Source organism: Marmota monax, unplaced genomic scaffold (genome assembly GCF_021218885.2).
Source record: "Marmota monax isolate L192 unplaced genomic scaffold, Marmota_monax_Labrador192_F-V1.1 WCK01_AAM20220418_F8-fsc00430, whole genome shotgun sequence".
NCBI classification, from domain to species: domain Eukaryota; kingdom Metazoa; phylum Chordata; class Mammalia; order Rodentia; family Sciuridae; genus Marmota; species Marmota monax.
Window position 1 is genome coordinate 123,805 of NW_026692005.1, and position 13,570 is coordinate 137,374.

Sequence of the window (13,570 nt, forward strand, 5' to 3'; positions counted from 1 at the left end):
AGGTCCTTTGCACTCCTTAGCTTCCTAATATACCTGACTTTTCCTTTAATATTCAGAGGGTATCTAATAGTCCCAGTTTCATTCCTTGTAAAATGTGGGGAACTATTCTGCAATGCTCCAAGGATGTTTCATCTAAAGGATCTAACATCCCTGTGTGGCTGTTACCAAGCCAAATACAGACAAGTGACTGTCAACCTGAGCCAGGTGAATGTCTTACTATGTAGAATCCAAATAGAGAGGAGAGCAACAAAGTAACTCATTAACTTAGTAGAAACTGATAGAGTACTCTGCCTTACAGATGTTAATTCACCTAAAGAGTCTACGAACCCTGGGAAGTGGGCCCTATCATAATGCCCTTACAATAAGGAAACTGAGGCACCAAGAGGCACAGTTTCACAAGTCAGCAGCAGTGCATGGGGATTCCACTCCAGGCAACTACCCCCAGGTGCCTCCACTGACCCACAGCACTGCCACAGCAGAGATGGACAGGCCCTCATCAGAGTGCACAGAGCTGCAGATCAGAGGTGGGGGCTGCTCCTTCAGACCTCCACAGGGAATAAGGAGGAGACTAGACCCAGCAGGTGTTGAGAACAGGAGCCACTAGGCAGCCTCATTCAGTCTTTGGAAAGTTCTACCTGGCCCAGTGGCACAGTGACCTACTAAGACCTCATGGAGAGATACACATAACACCTAATTAGGGAAGTCATTAGGCCTTTGGAACCTGATGGAGCTGTAAAGAAAACCCACAGGGACTGTAGCAGCTTGGTACCTCTCTGTCCATTGTTGGGCACTGCCACTGTGCCAAGGATTACCTCCTCCTTTCTGGATAGGTTTCTCCAGCAGATCAAAGGAGCCTTAAAAAAACTGGATGGCTGTTTGCAATTTGGTATTTTAAAATTTCAGTCAATAGTGGTATAACAGGTATAGTGAAAAGTGGCAAAAGCCATTTGTACCTTACCTCACACAGACTGGTTCCCACAGAGTGTGTAGTGTAAAAATGTGAGTATTATAATATTTCAAGTTAGTCATCTTTTAAATAGCAAGCCAAACCCTGCAGGACATTTACTAAGTTGAGCTTATGTCTTTGGACCTGGGTTCTCCTAAGACATTCATGAACCAAGGTTATATCAATGCAGCAGAGCCAGTCCTCATGAGAAAGCTGTGTCCACTTGAGGCTCACAGCTAGAGATGGGTGGAGAGAGGGCAAAACAGCCACTTGAGCTTCCTGGACCTCCTCACTCTCACTCTCCTTTAGAAACTGTCTGTCCTGGGTGCTGCTTCAACAACCAGGAAGGAATGGGGTCCCATTTGCTTCCCTGAATTGATTAGTAATGGCTCTGTGTTCTTCAAGTACTTAACATGTGTGATAACCTATGTCTGATTTTCCATCATATTCCAATAGAGGTTTGGGTTTTTGCTTTTGTTTGCTGACTTTCAAAAGTAATAGTAAATTTAAGCAAGAGGTTGTTCATAAACTACATCTACCCTTAACTGTTAAAATGTAACTGCAGCTTTCCTAGTAGGGAGCATTTGCTTCCCAGTAGGGAGCACTCCTGAGGAGAATTTCATCCTTCCCCAGGTATGTGGAATATGGAGGACAGTGTTGCTGTGGAGCATGGATCAGTGAATCCTAGAGTTCCATGTGACACAGAAGGTAGCAATTTGAACACCCAGCTATTTATTCAGACCTAACTAGTGTACTACTTTGCTAGCGCATTAAATTGTAACCACTGGCTTCTGCTCTGACAAGATGGGTGTATTCTTTGTAGTGGAATAAAGCTAGGGAGCCCTGTGGTACTTGCCTTCCACAGTAAACTCTCTAATTAGATGTTTCAAATATGCTGCCAATTATTGGACTAAAAGGTTAGAAGGAAACATTAGCAGTGTTTGTGTACTTTTTTGTGTTTCTTGACCATTTATATGTGTACTTGGTGGAAATAAACTCTGGGTGGGGATAGCAGAAACAAAGCTAGAGTCACATCCATGGACAAGAGTATAAATCAAATCCCAGCCCCACTCCCCCTGTGTAGAAACCCCAGGACGACAGTCTGCATCACTCAGACTAGAGAAAAGTGTAGAGGCACCATGGAGCCCTGGACTTATCAGGTAGACAGTGAATGAGAGTCTGTATGATGGTGTTATTTTAGCACTTTTAAAGAGTCTGTTTTCTAGGCAGAGACTAGCATGTCTTTGAGTGCATGGTGTGTACCTCCTTGCTTTATTTCATTAAGCTCCTTGTTGAGATAAAGATGAGTTTTGACCAGGGGCTGAAACAACCAGAATTCATTGTAGGTATTAGCCTGCCTATCCACCTGTGGTACATGTGAGGGTTTGAACTCCCTGGTCCCCCCAAATGCCCCATCATTCATAGGGCACTGGCTTCTTGGGGATCCCTGGGTCTCACTGGTTGGCAGACACTGTCACTCAGTCACTTCCTGGATAGTGGATGAGGTAAATATTGTTTTGAAGATGACTTTGAAATATTGCTTTGGATCAATAAGAACATCATTGGTAGTCTTATAGCAATTGGATGAGAAATGGGGTAGCTTGGGCTTTTGTTGTTGCTGTGTTTGTTTGTTTTGGCATTGGGTTGCCATCTAGTATCAGGGCCCCACAGGGCTGGGATGCTCAGGATCAGGGAGGAATGAGTGAAGGACTAGGATAAGTACCTATGGCTTTATTTTATTTGAGTACAAAAACCAGGTTTGTTTTATTTTAAAGCTTTCTAAATTTCTTTGTAACACACTGCACCCAGTAGGTTATCTATAATATTTACTGAGTTAAACATGTACTTTTATGTCATTTGTCTACATTTCTTTAACCAAAAAATAAGTATCCATTGTATGAAGTGTCTGTTGGGAAGAGTTACTTCCTTTTTTCTGGTTAATTTTTTCAGTTTCACTGGGGCAAAATTGACAAATATAAACTTTGTATTAAGTATAAAACATGATGTTGATATACATGTATATTTTTGAAATGATCACCACAAAGTAGTTTATATATTTGTCAACTCATGTACTTATATTTGTATGTGTATGTGTGCGTACACACATGTTGAGAACCATAAATTTCTACCCTCTCAGCAAATATCAAACATACAGCACAGTTTCTTTAGTCACCATGATGTGCATTAGGTCTCCAGATTTTTACTCCTACCACATAATAGGAACTTAGTGCTTTTGATAGGCATTTATCTCCTCATTTCCTCTTTACCTAGCCCTTGATAACCACTCTTCTAATCTCTGCTTCTATGGATTTAACATTTTTAGCTTCCACATATAAGTAAGATCATTCAGTATTTCTGTGTCTGGCTTATTTCACTTAGCATATGTCTTTCAGGTTCATTCATGTTTTTATATATGGCAGGAATTTTTTATTTTTTACAGCTTAGTAATACTCCACTCATGATGGCCATACCAGTTTACATTTCCACTAGCTGTGTATAAGAGTTCCTTTTCAACTTCATCAACATTTATCTTTTTTTAAATTTATAATAAACATTCAATCAGGTGTGAGGTGATATTGTGGTAGAGTTGTACTTTTCTGATAGTGATGTTGAACATGTTTTTTTTACATATACCCATTGGTTATATGTATGACTTATATTGAGAAATGTTTATTTGAGTCCTTTGCCCTCCTTTTAGTTGGGTTATTTGCCATTGAGTTGTCTTGAGTTACTTGTCTATTTTGGATATTAATACCACATTAAATATATGGTTGGAAAAGATTTTTTTCCCATTCCATAGTTTTCCTTTCACCCTGTTGATGCACAGAAGCTTTTAGTTTGATGCAATTCCACTTGCCTTTGTTAGCTTTGGTTGTCTGTGCTTTTGGTGTCATATCCAAAAAGAGCACTACTCAGGCCAACATCAGCAAGATTTCCCCTGTTTTATTTTTGTAGTTTTATGGATTCAAGTCTTAGTTTAAATCTTTAATCTTTTTGAGTTTATTTTTGTGTATGGTATAACAGAAGTGTCCAATTTCATTTTTCCACGTGAGGATGTTTAGTTTTCCCAACACCATTTATTAAAGAGTTTGTCCTTTCCTCACTGTGCACTCTGTATACTTGTCAAAGATTGCCTAAGTATAAATGCATGGATTTATTTCTGGGCTGATTTTGTTCCATTGATCTACATGTCTAAATTCACGCAAGTACATTACTGTGTGGATTACTGTAGCTTTGTAAGATATTTTGAAATCGGCATATGTGATTCCTCCAGCTTTGTTTTCTCAAGATTACTTTAACTCTTTAAGGTCTTTTGTTGTTCCATATGAATTTAAAGATTTTTTTTTTCTATTTGTCTATTTTTTTTGTTGTTCCACATAAATTTAAAGATATATTTTTCTATTATTTGTTGTTCCATATGAATTTAAAGATATTTTTTTCTATTTGTCTATTTGTTCATTGGGGTTTTGGTGGGGATTGTATTGAATCTGCAGATTTCTTTGTGTAGCGTGGACACTAACAGTTTTAGTTCTTCCAATTGATGAAAAGGGAGTATCTTTCCATTTATCTCCATCTCCTTTGATTTCTTTCATCCAGTAATTCATAAATCTTTCAAATGTTTGATTATGTTTATTCCTAACTACTTTATTCTTTTTGCTGCTATTATATGTAGAATTGCTTTCTTAATTTCCTTTTTGGATAGCTTATTGTTAGTATACAGAAATGCCACTAGTTTTATCTGGTTGTGGTGGCACATGCCTAGAATCTCAGCAACATGGGAGGCTAAGGCAGAAGTATTGCAAGTTTGAGGCCAACCTCAGGAACCTAGTGAGTCCCTATCTCAAAACAAACAAGATGCTGGGGATGTGGTTTAGTGGTAGAGTGCCTCTGGGTTTAATCCCCAGTAACTGCCCCCCTCCCCCATATAGCGACTAATTTTTTATGCAGTTTTGTATCAAGCAACTTTCCTGGAGTAGTTTATTATTTTAACCATGTTTTGCTGTTATTGAATTTTCAGGATTTTCTACATATATGATCACATCATCTATACACGGAAAAATTTTCTTCTTTCCTTCTGATTTGCATGAATTCTTATTTATTTTCTTGGGCAGTGCAGTGCCTATGGCTAGGACTTCCAGTATTATGTTGAACAGAAGTAACAAGGGAGCATCCTTGCCTTATAAGTATCTAAGTGGAAATTTTTTTTTTCCCCTTTGAATATGATGTTAGCTGTGGGCTTTTCACATATAATTTTGATAGTGTTGAAGTTAGTTCCTTCTATTTTGTTGACAGTTTTTAAGTTATGAATGGATGTTGAATTTTGTCACTTGGTTTGTCTATATCAAGATGATTATGCCTTTTTATAAGGCTTATTTCTTTAATGTGATGTATCACATTGATTGGTTGGCTGAGTTGAACCATTCCTGCATCCTTTCATCCAATAATTGGATGAAACATGGTATATAATCTTTTTAATGTGGTGTTAAATTTTGTTTGTTATTATTTTATTGAGGATTTTTCATCCATGTTCCTCATGGAAATTTGCCTATAAGTTTTTTTGTGGAGTCTCTCTTTGTTATTAAGGTGATGGTGGCCACATTAAACAAGTTTGAAAATATTTCTTCTTCAATTTTTGAAAGAGTTAAGAAGCTTTGGCATTATTCTTTGAATATTTGGGAGAATCTTTTGAATACATTTGATTTAGGACTTTTTGGCAAGGTTTAGTTACTGAGTCAATTTCTTTGTTATTTGTTCAGGATTTCTGTTTCTCCTTGATTGAGTTTCAGTAGGTGCCGCAGTCTGGCTGGGCAAAAAATCACGAGCCACTCACAGCCTTGTAGATTCAAACAGCAATTCTTTATTCCTGAACTGTCACGGCACTCTACATGCACGTTCTGGGGAAAATCCACCTCCACTCGGCTCTGCATGACCAAATACTCTCTGAATCCCGCGAGAACTCAACGGGAACTCCAGGAGCAGGCAGGCGCCTGAGGCAGCAGGATACTCCCTATTCCCAGAGGATACACCCTAAACCTGGACCCACCCTAATCCAGCAGGATCCTCCCTAAACCCGGATCCACCCTGGTCCTTGAGCAGGGTCACCTTTCTCAAACATTCATGCAATGTCACTGCAAATGACCTGGGTCCAAGGCAAGCCCATTTCCACAATGGAGAGTCCTCCTTGTAAGCAACATTGGGTAGGCTGACAAAGAAATTGCCATGCGTCATTCCTACTTGGCAATGGCTCTCAGCAAGTAGGTTACATGTGTTTAGGAGTTTAGCATTTCTTCTAGTTCCCCAATTCATTGGTGCATTATTATTCATAAATGCTTAACAAATTCTGTAACTTAAAGCCTAGTTTTTCTTGATACATTATACTTACAAATCACTGATTTAGTGTCTTGTACCTATAAGTAGTATGATTTGTGTTATCAGGCTTTAGATTATTCAACTCAACATACTCATGGATTTACAACTGTTTTTCTCAGCTATTATGATTTTGATCAGCTATTATGATTCTGTTCTTTCAGTAATGTTGTTCATTAGCATTGAGAAGGGTAACATTGCTATACAATCATGCATAAGAAATTAATGAGCCTGTGTTGTGTTTATAAGCACGTCTAATTTCCTCACTCACCCATTTCTGCCCTTACTCAGTTAGGCAGAGGGAGAGTGCAGACATTCCTAATAATCATGATTTGTTTTCCCGTTTTCAGCCATGCAATGATGGACCTATTGGTTGAACTTTGCCTTCAGAATCACCTGAATCCTTCCCACCATGCCCTTGAGATCCGGTCTTCAGAAACCCAACAGCCTTTGAGTTTTAAGCCAAATACTTTGGTTGGAACCTTGAATGTGCACACTGTGTTTCTGAAAGAAAAAGTTCCTGAAGAAAAGGTGAAGCCTGGCCCACCTAAGGTGCCTGAGGTCAGTAGATGCCTATGTGTGATGAGAGGATATACATGGACACATGCCTATGAGTGAGTGTGTGGGAGATGCTGAGGAGAGCCTGCTTTGCTTTTTTAAATACCACATGCAGAAAGCTGTGGCTGAGGTTTCTGCTGCCATGCTGGGCAAAGGGTGCCAAATACACTGGGTTTATTATAGGCGATAGAATTTCCAGAATTTAATAATGTTCATTGTTGTAAAATTGCTCCTGTATGTATTATATTATAGAAAAGGAATTAATGAAGAACACAGCCATCCAATAGAACTGTCTCTGAAGCTGGAAATGGTCCCACATTCTACACTTCCCAATATAAGAGCCACTGGGCACATGTACATTTTGAGCACTTGCAATATGGCTAGTGTGACTGAGAAACTATTTTTTTTTAATGTTATTGAATTTTAATTAGCTATTGGCTATTAATTGGACTGTGCAATTTTGGATTGTGCAGTTCTGGAGTTCTTTCATCTCTCGGAAGTAGTTCAGATCTGTAAAAGATTTACCATCTCAGCTGGTCATGGTGGCACACACCTGTGATCCCAGCACTTGGAAGGCAGAGGCAGGAGGATCATAAATTTGAGACCAGCCTCATCAACTTGTGAGACCCTGTTTCAAAAAAAAAAAAAAAAGTGGTGTGGGGGTTGCTTGGGATGTAGATTAATGGTTAGAGAGCCACTGATTTCAATTACTAGTGTAAGGGACCGGCGAAGCGTCGGAGGGAGAGACCACCAAGAGACCACTCATGCAATTGGCAGAAGGGGATTTATTGATCCAGCATGCTAGGGCTCCGTGCCCACTCAAGAAGGGAGAGCAGCCCAGAGCAGGGGTTGTGCAATGCTTAAGTATACTTTTTTGGGAGGGTGGGACTTTACATACATCACAGTTTCCTTTAACAAATCATCATACACCGTGGGAAAATCAAACAACAATTCTGAGACATGATTAGTTCATTCATTGGCGGGAACAGGTCAGGCGGGGGTGATAGGTCAGTTCTAAAGCGGGGTACACATTCAAACTGATTGGTCCAGGCCCTGCGATGCCTACGTGCAAGGCCACACAGAGCCTTAAGTTATTAAACAACCAGGCAGTCAGGGGGAATATTTACTGGGCAGTTCGAGTATTGTCTTAACAGCTACAGGAATTTTAGGTTTTGCATGTAGCATAGGAACTTAACAATACCTGGTCCTTTACATTTTAACTCAGGCCTTGCATCTTAGAAACTTTACAATGCCTGGTCTTTTACACTTTAACTTCAATTTCTTTTACCCTTACACTAGTATGGGGAAAAAAAAGACTCTTACCATCTCCTGGGGGTGAGGGGGAGAGTCTTTTTGAAAAAATTTTCGTCAGAAATATTTACTCATTGCATTTGAAGAATATCTTATATACACAGCTTTATGCAGCCTTTTGATTGTTGATTAAAATTAATTTGTTTCTCATTGTACTAATAAGGTTTTGCCATGGATCTTTCAGTCCAGCTAAAAGTAGTTCCACTTCATTCTTTCAGATTCTTGGAAGATCTGAATTTTCTTGCTTTTAAAATGTGGCCAACAGTTTGTCTCCTTTGACTTTCTAGATTTCAATGATTAATAAATTCTTATTGTTAAAGGGGAACAGTGGGAGGGAGGAGAGGAGGAAAGAAGATAATATTGGGGATTGAAATAGAGAAAACTGATTTATGCTTAAATGAATATGTCAAAATAGGCCCCACTATTATGTATTATCTTAATATACTAAAAGGCAAATAAAAAAATGAATTCTAATTGTTGTCCTTCTATACTATGTCCAAAGAAAATTTCCCCTTATTCTTCAAATAAAAATCAATGTTCAACCCAAAAGAACCCTGTGGCTTCCCTCACGTTCTTAGTCCTTAGGGATAGTTAGGCCCAGGGTATGAGCATGAGTCTTCTTTGAGAAACCTGATGAGAATTTCATCTTTCCTCGTTTTCTTCTTTCTTCCTACATTCTGTCACTATTATGGCCACCAAGCCCTGCCACTCAGACCAGAAAGGAGCCTAAAGCTTTTCTCAGTCACTCTGTGCAACTCATGTTTACTCTGTTCACTTTCTTAGTGCCCTTGCACTATGCCGTGATCAGGAAGGCTGAATTACAGTAAACTGAGTGAAACTTTGAATACTATAGTTTTTTTGGTGGGCTACGTTATCTGCAGTCATTTAGAATTGGCCTTAGTCAAATTTATTGTTTTCTTCTTGATTGTATGTATGGTATTTGAAAAAGTTAGACTCTATTTCTGGCTGAAAATATGTGTATACTCCGTGTGTGTGTGTGTGTGTGTGTGTGAGAACACATACATATATAAATACACATCTATTTACATACTCTTACACATGTATGCATATGGTGTCTTATTTATATAAATACATATGTACATAAATATTCGTGTATTTATATGAATACTTTGGCTTCTTGAAAATTTTATGTTTTGTTTAGTGGGAATTTTTCTTTTAATGAAATTATTCATTCTACTTCCAAACTGTTTTCCTTTAGAAAGATATATATTTATGTTCAAATCTGGTCAGAGTCTTTGAAAGGCAGTATACGTATTGGTTTTTAAATTTAGAGCCCTCACTGACATCCATTTCCCTATGTTGCCTAGCAGCTTGTTAATTAGTAAGAGAAACTCTATAAGATAAATCCATTATTCTGGACATTTTTTTTCACTATTCATTATTCCATTTCCCTTGTGACTCACTGAATTTATGGAAGAAGGATTAGAGCTGCACAAAATCCTGCCACACTTAATTCTAAATTTAAAACAGAAGTTGGAGCTATTGTGGGAAGAGGTTGCTCATAGAATTCTTTGTCTCTGATTTATTCTTCCAGAAATCTGTGCGTTTGGTAGTGAATTACCTTCGAACACAAAAAGCTGTTGTGAGGGTGAGCCCAGATGTGCCACTCCAGAATATTCTGCCAGTCATTTGTGCAAAGTGTGAGGTCAGCCCAGATCACGTGATTCTGCTGAGGGACAATGTTGCTGGAGAGGAACTGGAGCTATCCAAGTCCCTGAATGAGTTGGGGATAAAGGAACTTTATGCCTGGGACAACAGAAGAGGTGAGACCCTGCTATGCTCTACACACCCTGCTTGTAGCCTGCTCCCTTTCCTTGTGACTATCTATAGTACTAGATGGAGATGGATATGTGAAGTGATAGGCAACTCAAAATTTTGTCCAGGGTTGATATGGGCAAAAGAGAACTTTGGCCTGCAAAAGAAATCTGGCTGTTTTTATTCCCCTCCACTGTGATTATGCCTCTTTCCTCCCAGTTACAACTTTTACGTTCTGTCTCTTTGTGAATGTCAGCATAAGTTAAAGCATAAACAGGTGCTCTAACCCTGCAAAAACCACATAAACATAGTGTTGATTTTTCTTTTCAGTTTTCATTGCTGCTCCCAGATTTCAAACAGTGCTTATATCAAGACCAGTATCAAAATGCATTTAGCTATTCTCTTAAACTGACCAAATTACAGTCCATGAGATCAATTCCTGAAGACAGCTTTAGGTACCCTCTTAGATTCCTTACCCTCATTGCCAGATATCTTACTGTGATGTCATTTTGGTACCTTAGCATGAGTCACAATTAGAGCCATTGGTGATTGGCAGTCCCTAGGTTGCTGTTGGTACAGACATAAATATATTATGTAAGCAGATTTTTCTGATTGATATAAAGAGCTGACTATGTAGCTAAACCACTCTCAGGCAAAAAGATAATTTATAATTCTTGACCCTACAATTTTTAAAATGAACTTCATTAAAGTTTCTGTTTTTCTGTTTTAATGAGCCTCATTTGATAATTGATGGCCATTTTATTTGTTCCAAAAATATTAAGTAGGCTAGACTTTTAAAATAGATGTATAATAAAGCTTTTCATGATTTGTTCTTTTTTTTTCTATACCTTTTTTTTCCCTTATTTCTTTCAGTAAAAATGGTTTCTGCTTTTTGTTTGTTTGTTTGTTTGTTTTTTCAGCTGGGCACAGTGGTTCATGTCTGAGAAGCTGAGGCAAGAGGACCCTAAGTTCAAGGCTAGCCTCGACAACTTAGTGAGATCCTCAGCAACTCAGTAGGGCCCTGTCTCAAAAACTAAATAATAAGGGTTAGAAAAGTAGCTCAGCAGTAAAGATTGAACCTTAGGTTCAATCCCCAGGACCAACCCACCCACCCTACACCCCACCCCACCCCAGGAAAAAAAGAAAAAGCAAATCCACAAATCCCCCCTGTACTACTTCTTATTGCTAAAGGTATTGTGAAATCAATGGTCATAAGTGGGATTCCTCTCCAGTTTATACCTCCTCCCAAATCAGCCTAGCTTCTGAGTCCTTGGGTCTTATTTGACAGTTAAGAGAGGGTTTTGGTCACATAGGGTATAAAATACATGGGCTATTTATTCCCTTAAAAAATACTACTATGACATTTGAGAATAATGGTCTTGTGTTTTGTCCAGTATTTTTTTTTTTTTTTTATGGTGTTGGGATTGAAGCCAGAGCCTCGCACATGCTAAGCTGTCCAGTATCTTTTTAAAACAGACAGTAATACTTCAGCATCAGCCACACAGACTGGGTTACTGTGTGTATATTTGTCTGGATATATCTGCTTTATTTTATTTTGGTTTATGTGACTCTTTGAAAACAGGGCTTTCATTTGGTAAGATAAGAAAGAAAGAAAAAAAAAAGAAAAGTAAATGGAAAAAGCTACATTTAGGAAGCTAAAAGCAAAAGGGTTTCACAAATGAGTGTTTCCATTATATTCCCACAGTTGGATACATCTTGAAAGGTATAGAATATGGTTACTAAAAAAGTCATACAAAATCTGCTTTTCTGTTAAGCAGAGGACCCAGCAGGCCCGTGAATATCTGCACATGAGAGTCAAAGCCCTCCAATGTGTCAGCAGGCTAACACCTTGTGATTTTGTGTTTTGTGATTCACAGGCAGGGCCAGGCATCAGGACACATGGTGCAACCAACTTGGATTTTGAAGCACCTCTGTCTTTGAGGGAACTAGCTGCTCTTAAACCCCCAAATCCTACTCTCATTTCCCCAGCTCATGGGAAAGACATGCTCCAACCCCATGACCAGGTTGATTTCCTTTAACCTAGATTAGGCTAGTTGTCAGTGCTTGATAATCATCCCTGCCACAAGCTTTCACATCTTTCTATTAACCATCTGATATCTTAAAAGAAAAGAAAGTCTTCCAGAGGGGTCCCTGAGGTTCCCTTTCTATTTTGTAGCTGAACTGGAAGGACTTCCAGGGCCTGATGGAGCAGCCTCTCCTTTGTCTCTCTTAATTTACACTCAGGATGGCCACCTGCTCCTCCCTAGCCCTGCAAATGCTGGAGATCCCAGAGGACAGCTGGTGTGGGAAGGAAGAGCGACTCTGCTGGCAAAAGCCTGCCCTCTGGAATCCCAGGCAGTGGTATCTTGAAAAAGCCTGAGGCTTTGCTGCCACCTAGGTCCACAAGTAGGCCAAGCAGCCTGCACAGCTGCAGGTCCTTGGGAGGACAGACCTGGAGAGGCAGGCACCATTCTCACATCAGGCCTTGACACTGCCACATGCACATGTGTAAGTCCATCCAAGGCTTTAGGAGAGGCCAGGGCTCTGTAGGGTGTAGCTCAGGTCTACAAGCTGGTCCTCACTTTCTCTTGCCTGCCTTTTCTAGTTCTTCTGACCAAAACTCAGTCCGAGCCTTCCCTGAGTTTCAGAGGTACAGTGAGCCTGCAGGGCTGCACTTTGCATGGCTCTGGGCTAGGAAGATGCATGGAGGTGATGTTTTTGTGTGAGACTTGAAGGAAATGAGTATGGCTTGCAACACCTCTGGGGATGTGAGTCTTGCCTGGTTGACACAAGGTTATGGTTTGATTTCTTTGTTCCCTGGTTAGTTCAGAGAAGAATGTCCCTTGTGTGAGAATTTGCTGTGAGCCTCTAATTGGTAAGTAATGAGGGAGGATGTTGTAGCACATTCTATTGCCCACAACTTCAGGTCAGAGCAGAAGTGATAGGTGCTAAAAGAGCACTGATGTATTTTTATTTCTGCTTGCCTGTATTATCTATGAGCTTACCTGTCCTCCAGGACCATCCTGCATGCAGCAGAATTCTCAGTATTAACTTTAGCTATTATAGCAACTATGCAAATGATTAGTCCAGATTTAGCATGTATTTTGACACCTATTTCTTAGAAATCTTTTTTCTTTCTCCACCTCTTTTTACACATACATACACACATACATACTAAACATATACATATGCATATATATGGTATTTTCTTGAACAAATATATATAGTTATACATATATTTATATATTCATGCAAAAAGTTTGTTAGAATCCCAGGCTCTTTGCATTCTACAGAATTTTTTCCATGCTTGTTACAGTACTTGACAGTAGATTTTATTTCCAGAAATAAAACTTTTTGAAAGAAACTCAGCGTTGGTCTGGAGACATCCTTGATGTTCTGATATGTAATTGATGTACTTCATCAATAATACAGAAGGAGGTTAAAAAGATAAGCATTCTTTGTTAAGAAACACCATGAAAAAGCAGTTGTTGTGAGCAGGACACTCACATATATGAATGCAGGAGTTGTTATTGAATGATTCTACTTGGGGGTTTGGACTGACTAAGGATTGGGATAAGGTGAACTGAAGGGCTTTTTCTTTATTACCCTGAG

The 13,570-nt window shown here is 39.2% G+C and overlaps 1 protein-coding gene across 13 annotated transcripts in view; it reads left to right on the plus strand.

Moving 5' to 3' along the window:
• The window catches only part of Cobl (cordon-bleu WH2 repeat protein), a 287,464-nt gene that overhangs the window by 80,587 nt on the left and 193,307 nt on the right, over positions 1-13,570 (plus strand). For 8 of the 13 annotated variants that reach the window (XM_046451290.2, XM_058581944.1, XM_058581938.1 and 5 more), the window contains 3 exons: positions 6,664-6,874; positions 9,738-9,966; positions 12,564-12,608. In XM_046451290.2, the coding sequence (XP_046307246.1) occupies positions 6,664-6,874; positions 9,738-9,966; positions 12,564-12,608 (485 nt within the window). Of the gene's footprint in view, positions 1-6,663; positions 6,875-9,737; positions 9,967-12,563; positions 12,609-13,570 lie in introns of those variants that run through there. The other 5 variants (XM_058581940.1, XM_058581955.1, XM_058581924.1 and 2 more) reach the window with 2 other exon arrangements.